This window comes from Pleurodeles waltl, chromosome 4_1 (assembly GCF_031143425.1).
Source record: "Pleurodeles waltl isolate 20211129_DDA chromosome 4_1, aPleWal1.hap1.20221129, whole genome shotgun sequence".
Classification (NCBI taxonomy): domain Eukaryota; kingdom Metazoa; phylum Chordata; class Amphibia; order Caudata; family Salamandridae; genus Pleurodeles; species Pleurodeles waltl.
Window position 1 is genome coordinate 839,978,549 of NC_090442.1, and position 24,085 is coordinate 840,002,633.

At 45.9% G+C, this 24,085-nt stretch overlaps 1 protein-coding gene across 2 annotated transcripts in view; it reads left to right on the forward strand.

Moving 5' to 3' along the window:
* LOC138288215 (lysozyme C-like) overlaps window positions 1-24,085 on the forward strand; it is a 145,044-nt gene that overhangs the window by 43,017 nt on the left and 77,942 nt on the right. For both annotated transcript variants that reach the window (XM_069229594.1, XM_069229596.1), the window contains exon 2: window positions 11,380-11,544. In XM_069229594.1, the coding sequence (XP_069085695.1) occupies window positions 11,380-11,544 (165 nt within the window). The remainder of the gene's footprint in view (window positions 1-11,379; window positions 11,545-24,085) is intronic.

Consider the following 24,085-nt stretch of genomic DNA (forward strand, 5'->3'; position numbering starts at 1 on the left):
CTTTCAAAGGGAACCCCCACCACTGGAAGTGGAATGAGGGGGGCCTTTGGATGTCCACCTGTCTTACCACTGGCTTGACAGGTGGGGCAGGAGAGGCAAAACTCCTTAACCATGTTGGACATATTGGGCCAGTAGAAGTGGTTGACTAACCTCTCCCACGTCTTGGTTTGTCCCAAATGTCCAGCAAGGGGAATGTCATGGGCCAATGTTAGGATGAACTCTCTGAACAGCTGAGGCACTACCACTCTCCTAGTGGCACCAGGTTTGGGGTCTCTGGCCTCAGTGTACAGGAGTCCATCTTCCCAATAGACCCTATGCGTTCCATTTTTCTTGCCTTTGGACTCTTCAGCAGCTTGCTGCCTAAGGCCTTCAAGAGAGGGACAGGTTTCTTGTCCCTTACACAGCTCCTCCCTTGAGGGTCCCCCTGGGCCTAAGAGCTCAACCTGATAAGGTTCAAGCTCCAAAGGCTCAGTTCCCTCAGAGGGCAGAACTTCTTCCTGAGAAGAGAGGTTCCCTTTCTTTTGCTGTGTTGCAGTTGGTTTCCCAACTGACTTTCCTTTCCTCTTGGTAGGCTGGGCCATTCTTCCAGACTCCAGCTCTACTTGTTCACCCTGTGCCTTGCATTGTGCTCTGGTTTTCACACACACCAGTTCAGGGATACCCAGCATTGCTGCATGGGTTTTTAGTTCTACCTCAGCCCATGCTGAGGACTCCAGGTCATTTCCAAGCAGACAGTCCACTGGGATATTTGAGGAGACCACCACCTGTTTCAGGCCATTGACCCCTCCCCATTCTAAAGTAACCATTGCCATGGGATGTACTTTTCTCTGATTGTCAGCGTTGGTGACTGTGTAAGTTTTTCCAGTCAGGTATTGGCCAGGGGAAACCAGTTTCTCTGTCACCATGGTGACACTGGCACCTGTATCCCTCAGGCCCTCTATTCTAGTCCCATTAATTAAGAGTTGCTGTCTGTATTTTTGCATGTTAGGCGGCCAGACAGCTAGTGTGGCTAAATCCACCCCACCCTCAGAAACTAGAGTAGCTTCAGTGTGGACCCTGATTTGCTCTGGGCACACTGTTGATCCCACTTGGAGACTAGCCATACCAGTGTTACCTGGATGGGAGTTTGGAGTGGAACCTTTCTTGGGACAGGCCTTGTCTCCAGTTTGGTGTCCATGCTGTTTACAGCTATGACACCAGGCCTTTTTGGGATCAAAGTTTTTACCCTTGTACCCATTGTTTTGTGAAGAGGCTCTGGGCCCACCCTCCTGTGCAGGTTTTTGGGGGCCTGTAGAAGACTCTTTACTATTTTTAGTTTTGGTTGTGTCATCACCCTTCCCCTGGGGAGTCTTTGTGACCCCTTTCTTTTGGTCACCCCCTGTTGAAGTCTTGGACACCCTTGTCTTGACCCAATGGTCCGCCTTCTTTCCCAATTCTTGGGGAGAAATTGGTCCTAGGTCTACCAGATGCTGATGCAGTTTATCATTGAAACAATTACTCAATAGGTGTTCTTTCACAAATAAATTGTACAGCCCATCATAATTACTTACACCACTGCCTTGAATCCAACCATCTAGTGTTTTCACTGAGTAGTCAACAAAGTCAACCCAGGTCTGGCTCGAGGATTTTTGAGCCCCCCTGAACCTAATCCTGTACTCCTCAGTGGAGAATCCAAAGCCCTCAATCAGGGTACCCTTCATGAGGTCATAAGATTCTGCATCTTTTCCAGAGAGTGTGAGGAGTCTATCCCTACACTTTCCAGTGAACATTTCCCAAAGGAGAGCACCCCAGTGAGATCTGTTCACTTTTCTGGTTACACAAGCCCTCTCAAAAGCTGTGAACCATTTGGTGATGTCATCACCATCTTCGTATTTTGTCACAATCCCTTTGGGGATTTTTAACATGTCAGGAGAATCTCTGACCCTATTTATATTGCTGCCACCATTGATGGGTCCTAGGCCCATCTCTTGTCTTTCCCTTTCTATGGCTAGGAGCTGTTTCTCTAAAGCCAATCTTCTGGCCATCCTAGCTAACAGGAGGTCATCTTCACTGAGAGCATCCTCAGTGATTTCAGAAATGTGGGACCCTCCTGTGAGGGACTCACTATTTCTGACTAACACAGTTGGAGACAGGACTTGAGGGGTCCTGTTCTCCCTATTTAGGACTGGAGGAGGGACATTGGCCTCCAAGTCACTAATTTCTTCCTCTGTGATGTCATCATCAGAGGGGTTGGCTTTTTCAAACTCTGCCAACAGCTCCTGGAGCTGAATTTTGGTAGGTCTGGAGCCAATGGTTATTTTCTTTATATTACAGAGAGACCTTAGCTCCCTCATCTTAAGATGGAGGTAAGGTGTGGTGTCGAGTTCCACCACCTGCATCTCTGTATCAGACATTATTCTGCTAAGAGTTGGAATACTTTTTTAAGAATCTAAAACTGTTTCTAGAATCTAATTCAAACTTTTAACAAACTTTTAAACTCTAAAAGACAATGCTAAACAGGGACTTAACACACAAGGCCCTAGCAGGACTTTTAAGAATTTAGAAAAATTTCAAATTGCAAAAATCAATTTCTAATGACAATTTTGGAATTTGTCGTGTGATCAGGTATTGGCTGAGTAGTCCAGCAAATGCAAAGTCTTGTACCCCACCGCTGATCCACCAATGTAGGAAGTTGGCTCTGTATGTGCTATTTCAAAGTAAGGAATAGCATGCACAGAGTCCAAGGGTTCCCCTTAGAGGTAAAATAGTGGTAAAAATAGATAATACTAATGCTCTATTTTGTGGTAGTGTGGTCGAGCAGTAGGCTTATCCAAGGAGTAGTGTTAAGCATTTGTTGTACATACACATAGACAATAAATGAGGTACACACACTCAGAGACAAATCCAGCCAATAGGTTTTTATATAGAAAAATATATTTTCTTAGTTTATTTTAAGAACCACAGGTTCAAATTCTACATGTAATATCTCATTCGAAAGGTATTGCAGGTAAGTACTTTAGGGACTTCAAATCATCAAAATTGCATGTATACTTTTCAAGTTATTCACAAATAGCTGTTTTAAAAGTGGACACAGTGCAATTTTCACAGTTCCTAGGGGAGGTAAGTATTTGTTAGGTTAACCAGGTAAGTAAGACACTTACAGGGCTTAGTTCTTGGTCCAAGGTAGCCCACCGTTGGGGGTTCAGAGCAACCCCAAAGTCACCACACCAGCAGCTCAGGGCCGGTCAGGTGCAGAGTTCAAAGTGGTGCCCAAAACACATAGGCTAGAATGGAGAGAAGGGGGTGCCCCGGTTCCGGTCTGCTTGCAGGTAAGTACCCGCGTCTTCGGAGGGCAGACCAGGGGGGTTTTGTAGGGCACCGGGGGGGACACAAGCCCACACAGAAATTTCACCCTCAGCAGCGTGGGGGCGGCCGGGTGCAGTGTAGAAACAAGCGTCGGGTTTGTAATGGAAGTCAATGGGAGATCTAGGGATCTCTTCAGCGCTGCAGGCAGGCAAGGGGGGGGTTCCTCGGGGAAACCTCCACTTGGTCAAGGGAGAGGGACTCCTGGGGGTCACTCCTCCAGTGAAAGTCCGGTCCTTCAGGTCCTGGGGGCTGCGGGTGCAGGGTCTCTCCCAGGTGTCGGGACTTTGGATTCAAAGAGTCGCGGTCAGGGGAAGCCTCGGGATTCCCTCTGCAGGCGGCGCTGTGGGGGCTCAGGGGGGACAGGTTTTTGTACTCACAGTCTCAGAGTAGTCCTGGGGTCCCTCCTGAGGTGTTGGATCGCCACCAGCCGAGTCGGGGTCGCCGGGTGCAGTGTTGTAAGTCTCACGCTTCTTGCGGGGAGCTTGCAGGGTTCTTTAAAGCTGCTGGAAACAAAGTTGCAGCTTTTCTTGGAGCAGGTCCGCTGTCCTCGGGAGTTTCTTGTCTTTTCGAAGCAGGGGCAGTCCTCAGAGGATGTTGAGGTCGCTGGTCCCTTTGGAAGGCGTCGCTGGAGCAGGATCTTTGGAAGGCAGGAGACAGGCCGGTGAGTTTCTGGAGCCAAGGCAGTTGTCGTCTTCTGGTCTTCCTCTGCAGGGGTTTTCAGCTAGGCAGTCCTTCTTCTTGTAGTTGCAGGAATCTGATTTTCTAGGGTTCAGGGTAGCCCTTAAATACTAAATTTAAGGGCGTGTTTAGGTCTGGGGGGTTAGTAGCCAATGGCTACTAGCCCTGAGGGTGGGTACACCCTCTTTGTGCCTCCTCCCAGGGGGAGGGGGTCACAATCCTAACCCTATTGGGGGAATCCTCCATCTGCAAGATGGAGGATTTCTAAAAGTTAGAGTCACTTCAGCTCAGGACACCTTAGGGGCTGTCCTGACTGGCCAGTGACTCCTCCTTGTTGCTTTCTTTGTTCCCTCCAGCCTTGCCGCCAAAAGTGGGGGCCGTGGCCGGAGGGGGCGGGCAACTCCACTAAGCTGGAGTGCCCTGCTGGGCTGTGACAAAGGGGTGAGCCTTTGAGGCTCACCGCCAGGTGTCACAGCTCCTGCCTGGGGGAGGTGTTAGCATCTCCACCCAGTGCAGGCTTTGTTACTGGCCTCAGAGTGACAAAGGCACTCTCCCCATGGGGCCAGCAACATGTCTCTGGTGTGGCAGGCTGCTGGAACTAGTCAGCCTACACAGACAGTCGGTTAAGTTTCAGGGGGCACCTCTAAGGTGCCCTCTGTGGTGTATTTTGCAATAAAATGTACACTGGCATCAGTGTGCATTTATTGTGCTGAGAAGTTTGATACCAAACTTCCCAGTTTTCAGTGTAGCCATTATGGTGCTGTGGAGTTCGTGTTTGACAGACTCCCAGACCATATACTCTTATGGCTACCCTGCACTTACAATGTCTAAGGTTTTGTTTAGACACTGTAGGGGTACCATGCTCATGCACTGGTACCCTCACCTATGGTATAGTGCACCCTGCCTTAGGGCTGTAAGGCCTGCTAGAGGGGTGTCTTACCTATACTGCATAGGCAGTGAGAGGCTGGCATGGCACCCTGAGGGGAGTGCCATGTCGACTTACTCGTTTTGTCCTCACTAGCACACACAAGCTGGCAAGCAGTGTGTCTGTGCTGAGTGAGAGGTCTCCAGGGTGGCATAAGACATGCTGCAGCCCTTAGAGACCTTCCTTGGCATCAGGGCCCTTGGTACTAGAAGTACCAGTTACAAGGGACTTATCTGGATGCCAGGGTCTGCCAATTGTGGATACAAAAGTACAGGTTAGGGAAAGAACACTGGTGCTGGGGCCTGGTTAGCAGGCCTCAGCACACTTTCAATTGTAAACATAGCATCAGCACAGGCAAAAAGTCAGGGGGCAACCATGCCAAGGAGGCATTTCCTTACAAGGGGGTCCATCTCTTACGGGATATTCTGCAGGAAGGTGATTAAATGGTCTGTTTGGACCTGCAAGACGCATCCTTGACGATCCCCATCTACCTTCCTCTTCCTTGATTTCTACAATTCACTTGGCTCAGTTGCTGCTTCGAGTTCAAGGTCTTTCCCTTGATCCTACCGGGACAACTCTGCTTAGTAGCCTGGAGGGTTCTCGTGTTAGAAGGCAAGTGGCAGCCATTTCTCCACAGGCTTCCTTCTACATCAACCAGGCATGGGCGTATGGCACTCACAAACGTTATGCTTCAGCATCGCATCGATTGGTCCATTGGTGTGATGAATGAAACTCAGATCCCGCTAGGGCAGAGGGCAGCTTGGTGATCAACTCCCTTTCTTCTTTAGCATCTTCAAGCCTGGCTTTCAGGTCCATTAACAATGATAAATCTGCCATCTCGGAGGGGCATGTTCTCCTTGCAGGGATGCATGTGGGAAAACACAAAGTAGTGTGCAAACTCATGAAAGGCATACACTTGTGTAAGCTCCCACACTCCAGATATTCTTCTCTTTGGGATGTTAATGTGGTTTTACCTTTTTTAGAAAGATGGCCGGAGAATAAATACCTCTCCCGCAAGCAGCTCTTTGCCTAGCTCACTGTGCTTCTTTGCTTAATCTCTTGTAAAAGAGTGTCTGACGTCCATGCTGTTCATCTCTCTGGTAGGGTTTTCTCCCATGATGGCGTTCCCTTTTCTATTTCTGGGCAGACTAAGGGGGTCATTCTGACCCTGGCGGCCGGTGACCGCCAGGGTCACCGACCACGGGAGCACCGCCACGAGCTGGCGGTGCTCCCAAGGGCATTCTGACCGCGGCGGTTCAGCCGCGGTCAGAAAGGGTAAACCGGCGGTCTCCCGCCGGTTTACCGCTGCCCCATTGAATCCTCCATGGCGGCGGAGCGCGCTCTGCCGCCATGGGGATTCAGACACCCCCTACCGCCATCCTGTTCATGGCGGGAAACCCGCCATGAACAGGATGGCTGTAGGGGGTGCCGCGGGGCCCCTGGGGGCCCCTGCAGTGCCCATGCCAATGGCATGGGCACTGCAGGGGCCCCCGTAAGAGGGCCCCACAAAGTATTTCAGTGCCTGCTTTGCAGACACTGAAATACGCGACGGGTGCAACTGCACCCGTCGCACCCCTGCAACTACGCCGGCTCAATTCTGAGCCGGCGTCCTCGTTGCAGGGGCATTTCCGCCGGCCCAGCGGAAATGTTTGAATGGCCGCCGCGGTCTTTTGACCGCGGTGCGGTCATTTGTCGGCGGTACCTTGGCGGAAATGACCCCCTAAGTTTAACACTAGGACAGTAGCATATCCGGCATTTCTTACTAACACTAAACTATGCGTGGTATATTGCCTTAAAGCTTATGAAGCTGTGACTATTGAATTTAGGGGAGATCCTAGAGGACAAGTACTCATTGCTCTGCAGAAGCCATTCAAACCTGTCTCAGCTGCCACTTTGGCTAGTGGATACGTTGATTACTGGACAAAACCAGGATTGATGTTTCCATTTTTGGAGCTCACTCAGCTTGCAGTGCTATGGCCTAAAAGTCTTTCACGTTGGGCTCGCGGTTAGAGGATATTTTGAAAGCAGCAGACTGGTCTCCTGAATCAACTCTCAAGTCCTTTTATTATAAACCCATTGTGGATGTGGCTTCAGTGGTGGTGGCACAGTTTTGAACAAGCATATTCAGAGCCTCTGGTCCTGACTTAGAATAAAACATTTTCTAGCTTATGCAGTAAGAATTTTCAATTCTATTAAGGAAACAGAGATGAGGATCATCCTATCCTGATATATGTCTGTTATGTATGACATTGTCAAATTGTGAGCTATCGGGTTCCTGTCCTGTATGTTAAGTTTATAATTATGTGTTTCATGTCATTATTTTCCATTCTGCAAACGTTTCCTGGATATGGATATGGATATTGTGGCTTTTTTCCTGGCTTCACAGTTACCAACTAGAAACATAATTGAAGTGGTCTGATTCACACAAGACGTATCTTGGTCTAGTCACAATCAAGACTAACAACAGAAGAAGTCTTGGGAGGGTCTGCTTCGACATCCCTGTTGGATGATCTGCAAATTGAAGATCGCTGTTTGGATTGCATTGACTTTTAGAAGTTAAGGTTATTATTCAAGCTAGCGAATTCTGTATTAATATGATTTATCCTGCAAAGAAAGAGAATGCAAAATGGAGTTATCTGTACTTATATGGGCTGGTCTAATATGATTGGGGCATGTGATATGAGTGATATATTGGCTACATGGGTAATGTAGTTTTTTTGTTTATTGTATTGTGATTGGCTGCTGAAATGTCTACAGTAAAAAAGAGAATAAAAAATCCTCGTCTCTGTGTCCTTTATAGAATTGAAAATTCTTATCTCATAAGCTAAAGCATTTTTTATTCCCCCATTGACCTTTATTGAAGAAGATGCAATTTCAGATGGTGGACAGCTCAATAAAGCCATTTTGGTTTTGAAATTCGTGAGTCTTCCGCTTCAGTCAGGTCTGTTGGCATGTATGCAGGTACGTGCAGTAACACCCTGTATGCCTCAACGAAGGACTACAAAATTCGCAAATTTCATAAACTGTAGGATTTCAAGGACTTAGTTTGACATACTATGCTGTTGACACATTACTCACTACTACACCCTTGACTGTCTATGTTCAAACATAATCGCTGATTGCCATAAAGCTGAGCATAAAGCAGTTTGTGCGAAAATAAGGGACAAATATATGTAAGCACGGTGGGCATACGTAGGCACGTTAGCGTCGCTTGCTGGAATTAGATGCATGCTTTATAGTGAACACACTCGTTTTGCAAATTGAATTACTGCCTCTAATATTTATTCCTCAAGTAAGACGAAGAGGACTGATTTCAGCGTGGGTCCTTCCAATACCAGTTTGTCTCATATTGCTCTGAAGCAAGTCATCCATCCTACATTCCCTCCTAAAATTGACGGAGCACCCTGCTAAAGAGTGACCGGTTGTTTTACTGTCGAACGGTCGTTAATTCTTATGTACAATTTCAAGTTTCTGACTGCAGAGTTCTTCTGCATTAAATGTCCGTAATTTGGCTGAAAATCTGCTTCCCTGCTGGATGAGCCATTCATAATAACTTTAAAAAAAAACACTTGTCATGCACAACGAAAGAAAGTGCATTAGTATCATCAAATAAATCATGTTTCCAGACTTCTTCATTTTAGTGATTTTTAGTCTCGGACCCCTGTCTCCTTTCCTCCACAAACCTTGAAATGCTTAGATACTTGCTGAGTGAGTTATGCTGCGGGTCACATTCTGGGGTTCATTTGAACATCTATTATTGAAACACCCGGCTCCCTTCTGGTGTCTGACCTCTTGCACTTTCTTCTCTGCCGAGATCACATCACTGTGAACTCCCATGCTGAATGGTCTACCACACTCCACCCATGGTCTAGGCCAGAAATGTAACAACTCACCCAATGAGGCTGAACCGCCGCGGTCAGAATGCCCTTGGGAGCACCGCCAGCTTGTGGCGGTGCTCCCGTGGTCGGTGACCCTGGCGGTCACCGGCCGCCAGGGTCAGAATGACCCCCTTAGTCTGCCCAGAAATAGAAAAGGGAACGCCATCATGGGAGAAAACCCTACCAGAGAGATGAACAGCATGGACGTCAGACACTCTTTTACAAGAGATTAAGCAAAGAAGCACAGTGAGCTAGGCAAAGAGCTGCTTGCGGGAGAGGTATTTATTCTCCGGCCATCTTTCTAAAAAAGGTAAAACCACATGGGGAATTGTACTGAGATGAGGCAACAGAGATGAAGATCTCCTTTTATTAGTTTAACGGTACGCACGCGATGGAAAGTGAGAGAATGCGCACAGACTCGCACATGTAGCTGGGGAAATGCCACCGGCCAAAGAATGCTTAGCTCCCGTAGTTTCGGGCTGTTATAGAACTGGGGGATATGCATAGTGTTCTAGTTGTTCAGAGGAGTTGCAGGCACTGCGCCATAACTGAAATCGCTGCTGCCTAGCTGATTGCACATTTGCTTAGCCATTATGCTCGGGCGTGAGCGCTTGCATCGGATACCGAGCAAAGTCAAATTACCAGTTTTAAAAACTGCCCTGCTAGTCTGCAGTGGTAGGCTGGGAGACATTTTTGTTCTTTGAGGCGCACAGGGTAGCAAATCAGTGCTGCAACCCTGGGTGGACACTTTGTCTTACACATGCTAGGGACTTATATGTTATTCAGTCTAAGCGACTTAAATGACCACCTCCCTTCTCAGGAGGCAGCAGCACTATGTGATTTCGGGAAACAACATATAATGTATATAAGTAAATGAACCACGATATGGGCAAAAGACCTGGGAATAATAAGGTTGCCAAACTGGTAGACCTTGGGATGCCTGATGGCAGGGTCAACAGAATGGGACAAGAGAGGAAGCTATAGAGTAGTTACGGACATACAGGTGCTGTCAAACTAGGGGAATGCCCTGGAGCAAAGGAAATCTAGTGATAAAAGGAGGAGCTGCCATTGGCTGTGAAACCACTGGCTGCATGGCGGAGACAGCACAGTTCAACTGCATCACTAACACATAAGAGCAGCCGGTATTCCGTGAAAAAGGAAAGAGTTGCCAACAGTGGTCCTATGGAAGCCTGACAGCTGGGACACTGGGGGGGCAACAGAGAGAGTCAGAGGAGATACTCGCAAAAGCAGACATAGGTGGTCATTCCGACCCTGGCGGTAAAATCCGCCAGGGCCGGGGACCGCGGATGCACCGCCAACAGGCTGGCGGTGCATCCCTGGGCATTCTGACCGCGGCGGTACAGCCGCGGTCAGAAACGGGAAACCGGCGGTGTACCGCTGGTTTCCCTCTGCCCTGGGGAATCCTCCACGGCGGCACAGCTTGCTGCGCCGCCATGGGGATTCCGACCCCCTTACCGCCATCCTGTTCCTGGCGGTTTTGGCCGCCAGGAACAGGATGGCGGTAAGGATGGCGGTAAGGGCCTTCTGGCGGTCGCCCGCCCGCCCGCCCAGCGGGAAACTCAGAATAACCGCGGCTGTCTTCTGACCGCGCAGCGGTATTCTGGCGGCTCCCGCCGGCCCTGCGGTTACCGCGGCCGGCGGGAGTCAGAATGACCCCCATAGTACTTGCAGCCCAGGCACAGCCCGAAGTGGCCTTCATCGGTAGAAAGTGAAGCCTAGAAGCTGCTTCATGCAACCCGAGGGTCCTTCACATCCAGCGGCTGTACAGGAACTTGTGTCAGATGGTGCTATCAAAGATGATTTTCGGTGGTGCCAAATTGGTTTAAGGCTGGAGATCAATTATTTAGGACTATTGATTGATTTATGATGTTCTTGAAGAATTTACGGTGTGTATCAATCATCGATCACTGTTATGATGATTTATGACCATCTAATGATTTATGACTTAATGTTAATAAACTGCGACCTTTCACCTCCACCCAGGGTCTCAGACTCTTACTGAAAGAAGGGCGGGTGGAGTGGAGCCTCAATCAAAGGCCCACTAAGACCAGGTAGCATGTCTGGGGTGGGTTAGGATATTGTGCTGCCTGGGGAGCGGTCTTGATGTGGGCATTAATCTCTACCTTTGCCCAAGGGTAACAAGGGTAGAGAATGAGTAGGACTAACTCAAGCCTTAGAGAAATACTGTTTCTAAACCCCCTAAGCCCTACCACAGACCCAGGTCAAACAAGTGACAGGAGGGGCGAATGAGCCAGATGGGAAATCTTTTTAGCTTCCTCAAGTGTAACCTGCTGATACAAAATGGCAGACCAGGTGCACCACTCGGTCTTACAGAAGCACAGTGTGAATGTGTAATAAGCAGTAAGCAGTGAACGATTTTGTACATTGAAATTAATAGACAACGTTCATCTTTTTTATGTAGACACCTTAAAATGGCGGCAAATCTTACATAGTCTGCCACCAAAGTCCATAAACGTGGAGCTACTGCACAATTAATTATATTGTATATTTTAATGTTGTACTTTTTCACAGGGGTGTGCACTGCATACCATGAAAGTGGATTCAACACAGAAGCAGTAAACTTTAATCCAGGTGACAAGAGCAAGGACTACGGAATTTTCCAAATTAATAGCCGTCGGTGGTGTAAAGATGACCGCACGCCAAAAAGTCACAATATCTGCCACACCCCATGCAGTGGTAAGTCTAATTTTCCCCACCAAACATTGTTTTAATCTACGGAAGTTCAAGAAAACTGCCATAACTTTTAATTTGTTGTTTCATGTGGCCAATATGAAGGCATTAAAAAATTCAGGAATTAAAAAAAACATAGAGGTTCACAATCACTATATATATATATATATATATATATATATATATATATATATATATATATATATATATATATATCTCGCAAACACACTTTCATAGCAAGAGAAGAATCATTCAAATCTCCTTATGAGTCCAAAGGTGCTTTTTAATGAAGCCTCTCCCTTTGCACTCATAAGGAGATTTGAGTGGTTCTTTTCTTGCTGGGAAAGTGTGATTGCGATATTAAGGGTAGCCGAAACCCTGATCAAATCACTGCAGACTCAGCCTCAGGATATACCGGCAAGCTGTGTTTTGGATATATATATATATATATATATATATATATATATATATATATATATATACACAGTTCCTGCTGTTCTTCCTGATTGTGCCTCGCAGAGTCGGTGCACATCTACGGGCGCAGGACCCGTAATAAATCCAAAAAATAACACAGTTCACAAATGGCACTCCAAACTAAAAATTGAAAAAGAGGGGACCTACTAGAATGTGGCCACCAATGGCTGGGTTGCTGTCACCAGGAGGTTTGTTTAGATTAGTGTAATCAATATACATTTTTAATTTATTTGTTTTGGTAATACTATCCCAATATAGAAAGTCTTGAGAATAATGGTTATGGTCCAGTCTGTGTATGTGTTTGGAGGTATAAAAGATTTCGTTCAAGCCTATGATGGTTAATGGTATATTTTCTAAGGGAGGGGGGCTTCTGTAATGATTTGGGCCAATGAAGAAGACCATATAGGTTGAAACGTGTCACTTTTCACAACCTGATAATTTGTTATTTTGATAAAACTGTATAAGCCTTAAGTAAACATCGAAGTAAACATCGAAGCTGCTTGGAGTGCCGTTTGTGATTGCTGCTGCCCAAAGCTCTGCACAGAAGCCCACGGCCAGTAATGTATAACGCAGTGCGCTAAATACCAAGGCAGCATAGTCTAGTATCTACCTCAGGCCTCTTTAATACCCTACCAGACACTCATCCCACTTTACCTCACTACTGCAGGGTCCTGCTCTCTCCCTTTGTGACAGTGTTTCCATCTTTCTCTTCCTCGTTCTTTCCTCTTTGTGTCTGTTCCCTCTATTGGCTTCCGGAAACATCTGATGAGGAGAAATAAGCGCTGGTGGTCCCTACCAGCAAACACTGGCTCAGATCAAGCACTATATTTGGTTGGTGTATTCATCTCTCACTTTTTTTTGCTTCTTTTCTGACTTTCCTAAATAATGAGGGCAGACCGGAAGAGATTGGGGGTGGAATGTAAGTGTATAATGGGACATGCCACCCTCGAGGAAAGTGTGACTACAGAGTCATGCCCCCCCTACTTCTTATGAAGTATTACAGAATACTAGCTTAGGGCATTATGACATGCTCATTTGAAGGGGGAGAATGCCTACATCCATGTTATGTTTCATGTTGTATGTCCGGCTAATAGGGAAATTACAAATGGTTAGTCACTAACCTTTAACCATGGTCTAGAGACAGTCTTGAAGAAAGGCTTGTTGGATCCATAGAGGCCACTTAGGTAAGGCTGAAATGGACACTATGGTGGTAATTTTGAACCTGGCGGTGTGGCCCGCCATACCGGCGGGAAAACCAGCCAGCCGGCATGGCGGGCCACATAATGAACCCTATGAGGGCCGCCATATGTGGCCCTCACTCCCCGCCAGGCTGCCTCCGTCAGGCAGCCTGGCGGCTGTCGGAATCATTATCCAACAGGGCAGCCGTGATGCCCCTAGGATAATGATCCATAAGCCTCCAGCCTTTCCCTGGCAGGTTACCCCACCAGGGAAAGGCTGGCAGAAGGGGTGCTCCTGGGCACCCCCGGGGGGCCCTGCACTGCCCATGCATTTGGCGATTTACGGGCACTGATCTGCACAACAGGTGCAGCTGCACCCGCCGCACAGAGACATTGGCGGCGGCTCCATGTGGAGCCGCTGTCAATGTCCCGGCCAGGCATTTCTCTGGGTCGGCGGAAACAATGTTTACACCCGCCGGCCCACAGGAATGTTCATTATACGGCAGGGATCAGGGGGCACTGGCGGTCAGTAGTTTGACTGCCAGCATGAACACAGGGGTTTCGACCACCGTGTTCATAATGAGGGCCTATATCTTACGGACATCCACGCACATATTTTTAACCATACCAAGGGCACTTAAGATTAAAGGGAAATCATGGTGTCCCTGACTATATTTATTCTAAAGACCCTGGAGGATTAATATCAGAAGATCTCCCTAGAATATGGTTGAGCCCATAACTCCCTTTGATGGCAAATGCCACTAATAAAGTGGGAGAGGGTCTGAAAAACAACTAAAAATTACTTTTATCTTGATTTGTGTTGTGTACATGCACTGAAGCCATGAATGCATCTTTTTGTGTGATGTATTTTTCAAATAATGTAAATTATGTGGCAAATAAAAATGAGAAAAACAATCCACAGTATTTTAAAGTAGCTTAACAGAGGCTAGTGACCACACTATTCAAATAAGAACAACATATGGTGAGCAAGAGCAGACCTGTCATTTTTGAGAACTTTATCAGTACTTCCACCAGAATTACTGCGATCACAAATTTAGGATTGGGATGAGTTTGTGGTCCTTTATGGGAGATCTTTACTGAAACAGTAGGTGAACGCCAGAACCTTACGAGTTGTGATTTTTCAGATATTTCTTGTGTCTAGTTTCCTACCATGGAAACACTTTTAAAAAGTGCTCCTGCTAAGTGAGCATGGCATTTTCATTGTGGGAACAAGCTAGTAACATTCCCATATTTTATGGGGAAAGGAGGTTTGTCTAGGGAAAACATAAAGACAAAAACTTAAAAGTGCTGTTGCATTATTTTACCCTTATCATATTTGAGCCGCCTCTCTTTGCAGTCTCTGTAGGTCCTGATACCCTTCTGTCATACTGCAGGCCATTCTTCTTTTTCTTTAATTGATTGCTTCATTTCTCGTTTTTAAGTGGCGTGCATGTGCTCCTCTTTGTTTACTCCCTGGTGTCCCTTCGTTTTTTTTTAAAATTTATTATCATCTACACATCGATTTCGAAATGTTTGTTTATTAAGCAATACTTTTTGAGATAATGACACTCAAAGAGCCTTATTACAAAGGAGGAATTAAGTGCAGAGATTCTGGGTTGCTGGAATTTCCGCTACTGGCCAGAATCTCTGCACATAATGGCCTTTATTACAAAGGGAGAGGAAGTGGTAAGGACAGAGATGCCTCCTGTGGAGCTTGGGCACTAAATTCGAGTCTCAGCATTTACTCAGCATCCTGTGATTCTCAGTAAATAACTTGGAGCCTGATTTAGATTTTGGTGACGGCCTTTACTCCATCACAAACATGACAGATATCTCGTCTGTTGTATTACAGTTCCATTATAGCCTACTGAACTGTGACAGGGTAACCCCGCCACAAGATCTAAATCAGACACTTTGAGGGTCATTATAAGTTCGGCGGACGGTTTTTACCATCTGCCGAACTTCCGACGGGGAGGTTGCTGCTACACAGGGTACCTCCCCGCCGGCCCCATTAAGAGCTTCCCACTAGGTCAGCAGGTTGAAACCTGAGTTTCTGCCCGCTGGCCTAGCGAAAAACAGGCTACACCATTGTCTCCGGCTCGTAATCGAGCCGGCGGCAATGCTGTCACCTGCAGGGCGCGCCAGCACCCTCGCAATGTAGACAGAGAACATTGCGAGGGTGCTGGCCAGGACGGCCTCTGTACTGCCCATACCAACTGCATGGACAATGTAGGCCTCCTCCCGGGGCCACCTTCACCCATTCCTTGCCAGCATTTTCATGGCGGTGGTACCACCATGAAACCACTGGCTGAGAAGGGGGTCATAATCCCCAGGCCAGCATTTCTTGCAGCGCTGTCCTGGCAGATAAGAACCGCCACCACCTCCTGCCGGAGCTGGCAGTTCCCTGGGGGCCCCACCGCTCGGACTGCCGCATTGGCAGTGATTTGACGGCTATCTGCAAGTCTGGTGGAGCTGACGGTTCCCTGACGGCCCCAATGCTCGGACTGCCGCATTGGCGGTGGTCCGACGGCTATCCGCGAGTTTGGCAGTCTAGTGGTCACCAGACTCGTAATGACCCCCTTAATCTCCCCGTGACTACCAAAAATTAATGTGTCCTTGTGTAACATAACTGATGGTCATGTAAAGCACTCCAGTACCTTCAGGTCAAGTTTTCACTATACAATTTAAAAAAATCTGGAAAGTTAAACTCCCGGAATGGGGAGGACCTGCATTTATCAGTGGTGTTCCACATGGAATTCACAATTCTATGGGGGTAATTGTAGACATTTACAACTTGCTTTCAGTAAGTGGCAAATGTCTGTGAGTCGTCCAGTGCAGGGCGGTGAAGTGCAGTGCAGTAGGATAAGAGAAAAGGTTGATTGAAAGAACATTAAGATGTTCCTTGGCTTTAACATTCTCTCCTGTGCTTTGGTAGAGTGTTAGGCATGGGCCAGACACTGGAACCAGGCTCAACTGCAGCCCATTTAAAGTCTAATTTTACTGGCTTTTTTTTGTTGGTAAAATAGAGTCAAGAGTTCCTCTCTAATGCAGGTGCAGGTACACTGTGGCACTTATAATTGTGCAGAGCTGAATTCCACACAGTTGTTCTGCACAACTCTCAGTTGGGGCCTCTGCTTTACTTATTGTGCAGGGGAAATACTGCCATGACATCCATAGCATGCATGAAACCCCGCCTACTTTTTCGATAGATCTGAAGACCTGGAGAAAATGCTAATAATGGAGAATAAAAGATTCCTCAATGTGGTAGGACACATAGAAGGCAGGGATCACCAAACCTGGCTTGGTAAGCTCTGGAGAGCAATACTACACTATGAATCAGTCCAGATTGGAACTTCAAGGGCACAAACGGTGAGTACAAAAGGCATAAAGAAGACAGATCGCTGCTGAAACATTTTAGTGAAGATATCCAAAGAAGAATGAATAATACTGAATGTGAGATCCATATTTCATGTACACTTCAAAGACAGTCGAGTGTTGCTCTTCCAGGACATGTAAGCACCATGCTCATGAAGAGAAGACAGTATTGCATCCTAGTGGTGGAACAAAACACACCAGTTAGAGATCCCTCTTCCCCTGAAGTCTGTATTAGAAATGTAGAATTACAGAGAGCACCTTAACATCGGCAGAGGTGGGGAACGGTCTACTGATACTGTTAGGTGACAAGGATCTGGATGCAGTGCGTGAAGTGCGTATCTACACGAAAGATGACAGATGATGGGCAGACCAGGAAACGAGTAAGGAACAGAAACAGGCAAATATAATAGAAGTCTGGCTAGGACCATGTGATATTTCTCCATTTCTTATTAAAGGTTAAGCTTTCTTTCAACGCCAAATAAAAAGTATTGGCAAATCCAATAGGTCTGGCTCGAAATGGCAGTTATAAACTGGATTTATTGTCTTTACCAAAGTTTCTAGATGCACTGAATTAGCATTTCAGCAGGGACCTAGCAGCAAGTACAAGGAAGTTGCTAGGTGCTTTGAAACTAATCAGCAACTTGGTAGGTGAATGAGGTTGCTGGGAATGTCAAATGGGTATTCCTCTAATGGAATCTATTAAAGGAACAAAATGTTGACATCTCTAGCAATTTGTTTGTTTAGCAATAACAAGAACCAGTGTGTCTTGGACTAAATAAGAATATGAAAACGCAGACATCTCTAGCAAGCCCTGAAAAGCCCAGGGCCAAGTGTCTATCAGTGGCTCCTCATCACAGACTAGGGTGGGGTCAGCAAGTCTCACTGACCTCATCCAACTCTGTGGCGAGGTAGGGATGACCGCCTCCTCTCATTGGTTGACCTAAGGTCAGCCAGTGAGAGGAGGTTGAAGTCCTAATCCTGCAAGTACCTCGAGGCCAAAATATCTGCTGCAAGCAGGAAGGTTTTTTTAATTTTAATGTTTGATATGTGCATGCATGTGGGAATGTATGAATGTATGTGTATTTGTGAGTGCCTGTTGTGAATGGGTGTGTGGAGTGCAATGTCAGGCTTTACAAGACTGTGTGTGCGTGTTTGCTTGTGAATAATGGGTGTATGTATGCATGCTTGTGTATGCATGGGGGTGTGAGTGAGTGTGCATGTAGATGTGTGAGATGTGTGTGTGTGGCCTGTTCGCCTCCCTCCTACTTGAATTACCTACTGCCACTATTGTTGAGCTGGGCTAGACAGCACACTCTGTCAACGCGGGAGCCAATAACCAGACAAGAGTATGGGATCGTGGCCAGACCAAACCCCCCCCCCCAACAAGCATGACTGCAAACATAAAAAAAATAATAGCTCTGCGCCCAAGATAAGGCTTGGTAAGAAAGTACCCAGAAAGTAATTCAGCCTAACAATATGAAAGGGTCCAAAATGGGAGCTGTATAATGATTACTGTAGATTTGAATGGTAAGAGGATAGATGCTAGTCAGTTCATACATTTCAAATGCCAGTCGAGATAAGTTCTTAACAAACCTTCTGCCTAAACTAACCCAGTAGACAGAAGGAGAGCTTTTAATTGGTGGGATTTTACTGTTGACGGGGACTAATCCAATTACAATAGCCTTTCTGTCAAGGCTTCAATCAAAAAAATTAAAATACCTCATCCAAAAGTTGGAACTCATTGACTCTTGTAGATACCTATAGTCTGACATTAAAGATTTCTATTCTTTCTCATAAGTACATAGTCTACACTAGGATAGATTACATCTTTGTTGCAGGAAAGTTGATAATGGATTTTCAGAAAACAGAAATTATCTTTACATCGATATCTGATTATACACCTGTGGAGATCAGATGGAGAGGCGGAGAACACAGTAAGGGTCCTTATAAATGGAGGCTAAATGAGGCTATACTGAGGTACCTAATTTATGTAAGGTGGTAACAGGAGTTACGGATTGTTTTTACCTTGATGAGAAAAGGGAGACTAGCATCAAATTGGGATGCACTGAAGGCCTGTACAAGTGGGAGAATTTGTTGTCCTAGCAGCGAATAGTAAGACAAAGGGCCTAATTGATATGTTGGCGGAAAGGGTACTCGGTCCCAACAGATGTTGCGCTGTGGATACACCCCTCGGATGGAGTAAAGGCTGTCGGAGGTTGACCTGTATGTCTGTTCACCTGATTTAGATGGACGAACATGAATGTCAGTTTTCACTGCCTGTTGCTGCCAGGAATACCCTTGTGTCAAAGTGCAGTAAAAACTGCAAAGTTCCCCTCTCGCCATGGGAGATAGCCCCTAGTGGTGGAGGTATTGTTTTTCTTATTTAAAAAAAACAAGATGCCACTTTGGGGTTTTGTTATTGAAAATAAAAAAAAATGGAAAGTTTGACGTACCGCTTCGTCTTGTTGACAGAGTCAAACTTTCAGTGGATTTCGAGGAATCGCTGTGGCAGTGGTTCCTGGAAATGTTAAATATGTCCGCTGGCCTAACACATATCTAAATATGGTGGGTGGAGTAACTTTGGAGTGAAGGTAGTAACCCATAAATTGGGCCCAAAGAGCAATAGTAAGGGGCAATTGACTAAAGAATTAAGGGCCATATTTATGGCCAAGTCATGTAGTGCAGCACAGCAAGTCACTGTGCTGCACTGCATGGCAGGGAAATGACAGGAATGCACTGAATTTAAGGCAATAGGGTGCATTCCTGCCTTTTTACCTGCACTGGTGCCTTTTTGGCTGCCTAGCGCCAATGCAGGCAGCCTTGCAGCATGGTGCAAGGGTTGCTCTGTTGCATGCAGGATTGTTTTTGTGCAATAAGGGGCACCTTCCTGCACAAAAACAATCCCCTGAGGAATCCCCTGAGGCTTATTCCTCTATGAATGTGTGCTGCAGAATGCAGCACACATAGAAAGAGGAAGTAACGAGGACCAATAAAGATATTCTCCTTGTAACACTTCCCCTGGGAAAGCATAGCATTTTGGCGCATTTCCAGGTTTACCAGTTCTGGTAAATCTGGGAATGAATCAAAATCTATGTGAGTTGTGTGGGAACACCCATGCAATGCCATGAAACACCTTGCCAGGGCAGAGTAACGAAATGCAGCAATTGGCACTCCATTGGGTTAAATCTGCCTTAAGAGTTGCATCGCACAAGCACCACGTTGCGTCCTGCAAACGCAAAGCAAGTGGGGCTATAAATATGCCTGTAACTTATTTGGCACACGCTAATAAAATGAAACATTCAAGCCAAAGACTGATTAATGAAATTAGGGAGCAACTCACCCTGTTAAGGATGAAGAGAACTCACTTTGTTCAAACTGAACAACTGAATTGTTGAAACAATGTTTTTATGAAAAAAAGAGAATGATAAGACGAGTTGCTGGGTTCATAACATTACTTCTAAGGCAGAATAAGGACTATGTAGTGACCATGAAGAACAAAGGGTGAGCTGCTGACAGATGAATAGGAAAAAAGCCGCTTTTCGTTTCTGCAACCACGAAGCAGGAGCACCTACCAAGTATATAATAGGCCTGGTCGTAATTTTAATTATGCTGGAGTAATAGGAGTAATTTGGTAATTTCTCTTTACTCTTGTGATGCATGGTTACAGATTTTGGAGGGAAAGAATCACTCTGTTTGTCGGCAATATCTGTTGCATCCACACCCTTGTAATCATATCTTTTTAAGGAAACTCAAGTAAGTTCAGTGCAGCACATTTAAGAATAAAATGGTGTTTGAGGGAGGATATGCACCAGAAGATGTTGTTCCTTTTTTGTTTTTTTCATCTTTGTTGGTGGGTGGTCTGGAGTTCGGACTGGAGTAGGGGCTCATGTGAGAATAACTTTTTTAAGCAAAAATGTTTGAATTTTTTAATAATGGATGTCAGGTGTGAATAAATACTTTTATCCATTTCATTGTGTGGGCTTTGTTAATTTTGCAGTGATTTGCTTATTTTGCTGTGATGTTGTTTTACTGTTTAGAGTTTAGTCTGTCATGCATTAGGCTTAGGGGGTATTTTTTCATATTTTCTTCTCACTTCTGTTGTGCTATATGTTTGTTTAAAACGTTTAGGGAATTTTGGTGGACACCTTTGGATTAAATGCAAAATGTGTGTTATTTTTTATCCGCACTATAGCCAGATATCTTCCTTCGTTCTCAGCTACCTTCTTCCACACAATATTTTTTGTACTTTGTATGTGTGACATGGTTGATATATTGCAGTTGGGGAATTTTAAAACTTTAATTTAATTTTCGTTTTTGGCATTGATGATTTAACGGTGCTGGGTAAGGAGCAGTTGCACTGTGGGCCCAGACACATTGGGTAAATAATATCGACTCTGTCCTTTCCCTGCAATGCTACACGATATTTTTCAGTGGGAAGGTGCTCCAAGCAAGACAGGGCAACTGTCTCCTTTGTTCTCCATGCCTTCTTCCTTGCCGGCCACGTGGCATTGACTGTTATGTGTAGCCAGTGTGTACAGTGTTTAACATAGGCCACCAATTTGTCTTTTGTTCTTTATGTCTCCTTCTGCACTGGCCACCATCTGGTGGAGCCAGTTAAGTATGTTTGTTTGGTGGCTATATTGTCTTGTTCTCCATGCCTCTACGAGCTATCTACCATCATTATTTAGTCAGGGTGTGTTTCAGTCCTTTACTTGAACTTTTATAAGCCATTTTTTGGAACATTGGTAAAAAAGGGCTATGTTTGTTCATTTTTCTGTTTGTGTACTTGTGGCTGATTGTAGTACAGTACAGTTGTTTTTGTATTCATGTGTTTATTTTTGCCTTCCCCCCCACCTCCTATAGAGTCCCCAAGGGCACTAGCAATTTTTTAATGTTTATTGTTTATTTTTGCCTACCTCCCACAGAGTCTCCATGGGCCCTGAAGCGGCGCTACCAAGTATTTATTGTATTTTGTCGGTTTGGGCTGCCTCCCAAAGAGCCCCCATGGTCCTGGTGGGGCATCAGCAATTATTTATTGTTTTTATTATCTTTGCCTGCCTTCTCCTGTCTCCCATAGGGGTTCCATGGCCCTCGGTGGACACCAGCAATAAAAAAAATAATTACATAATTTTTTCCCTACACCTCCAGCCTCCTAAAGGGGGTCACATGACCCTGGATGGACACCAGCAATTAAATACATCATTTATTCATTTTCTCTGCATGGCCTGCCTCTCATAGGGATCCCATGGCTCTGGAGGGACACAAACTAACCTTTTTCCTGTGTAATGTTGTTGTGAAAAAAATAGTTTATGCATGGTTCTGGTAAACTATTGTTAAGTGTTTGAGATGATTATGATGATGATTCCACTCTTGTTACATTGTCTATATTCTGATTGCCTATGTTACACTGACTTTTTATGTTGCTTGCAGGTTCACAGTAAGACATTACGCATAGTACTGATACAAATTAGCTGACAGTAATGTCTTGGTCATCTTCTGCTAAGTGCTTCTGCTCTTGTTTGGTGCCAAATGCGAGTGCTAAAAAGATAGCCACTAAGAAAGAGGTTCCTGACAAGAAAGTGACTTACGTGGAGGAGAAGAAGCAGCCTGTTGCCACTGGTAGTATAAAGCCCTCATCTTTTTTCAGGAACATGACGTACCTACTGCACCCTTCTCTGGATGGAAAGAGGCTGGGAGGATCATCCCTGCATCAACAGCACCAAAGCCTAAGCCATGCCTCTCAGTGCTGCAGTAACTGCTGTCATAGAGAGCAGTGAATCTGAAATTAAAGTGTTCCAGCCGCAAACAGAATCATTGCAGGAAAGTCACAAACAGGAGCCACAGTCGAAAACAGATCTTCTGGAAGTAAGAGCAGAAGAGCAAGTTCATCTTCCTGATGAGCAAAATGTTGATGAGAAGACGGCTCTTCCCTCATCAGATTCACAATCTTCAGCAAGGAAAAGAAAGAGTACTCCCCTATCTTCTACAAGCCCTTCTTCTGATGATCTGGACATAGATTGGACCATGGCAGAGTCTGGGAGACAAGGGAAAAGGAAGTAACCTGAAGGCCTGGCAGGTGAGGAAGGTGGTGATGACAAGGGTTTTGAGCCAGAGATTGTCTCTGGAGAGTGGCACAGGGGAAGCACGGCTCTCCTGTACTCAACCTGCTCAGAGGTGTTTGGTTACACACATGCCCCCTTGCTTGCATATTTGCAAAGCCCCAGAAACCTGCAGCCTCCACCACCACCTCTACAACAGTTGCAGCATGCCCTACAAAAAGGCAAACTACACAACCACCTAGCTTAACCTCCTGTTCTTCAGGCTTCGGCACAATAAGAAAGCTCTTATCTCCATTTTTGGAATTCCTTTTGATTTAACTAGCATGAGGATAACATCACAATATTCTCCATTTGCCACAAGAAAGCGTGTAGTTGTAAGCTAGGTAGGCACTATGGTATCAGAGGCTAACTATCCCATTTGAAATAGCTGTATGCACTCATGTGGGAATAGCCCTAAAAACAATACTGTTGTTGGTGAGAGAGAAGCAACTTCTAAAGAAGATGGGGAGGAGGAAGAAGAGGATGCCAGCAGCATTCCACAAAGCAGCCTTGTAAGTCTCCTCCCACAACACAGCAACCTCTGTTATAGTATGTTATGTTAAGGGGCTTGTGAAATATATAGCTGCCCCAAATACACAGCTTCCCGGCACTGGACCCAGAGGACATAAGAGCTGCAGCTGCCCGCACCTAATGGAGCGGGGGAGGGCTAGATGGAGAAGAGCCAAGTCTTAAGAGATTTCCTAAAAGGCAGATGATTCTGGGTCTTCACAAGGCAGAGAGGGAGTGAGTTCCAAAGAGCACGGCAGGAGCAACCACCAGCTCTTGCTGTTCTTATTCGGGGTACAATAGCCAGGTTGAGGCCGGCTGAGCGCAAGGGTCGTAGGGGTTGGTATGGTGATATGAGGTTGAACAGGATAGGGCCCCCCTGGGAGTGCAAGGTCTTGTGAGTGATGCACATGGTTTTAAAGTGAATGCACTTGTCCATGAAGCTTGCAAAGGAGACCAGAGGTTGGGGCAAAATTTATGGAAGAAGAATAGCAGCCACGCTGTAGCATTTTGGGACAGATGGAGTCTTTTTGTGACTGATTTGTTGGCTCCCAGATAAGACTGTTGCAGTAATCTAATTGGAACAAAATTACCACCTGAATATGGTTTGTCAGATGCGGGAGTCGAAAAGGCTCAGGATGGGCTTGAGACTTCTCAAAAGTGCAAAGCAAGAACTGCCCGCCATTTTGGCTTGAGCTTCAATAGACAAGGTGTTTTCCATCTAGGTTCCTAAATTTTTTATGGATGGCTTGGGGGGGAGGGGTAAGGTAAGAAGGCCAACGGTGGTCACCCCAGGAGTGGACATATTTGCCTAGTACCAGTATTTCTGTTACATTTGCGTTCATGCATATACAGCTGTCGCTCATCCACTCTGCCGCAGGAAGCATACCTTTTTGAAAGATGTCCTTGTCTTGC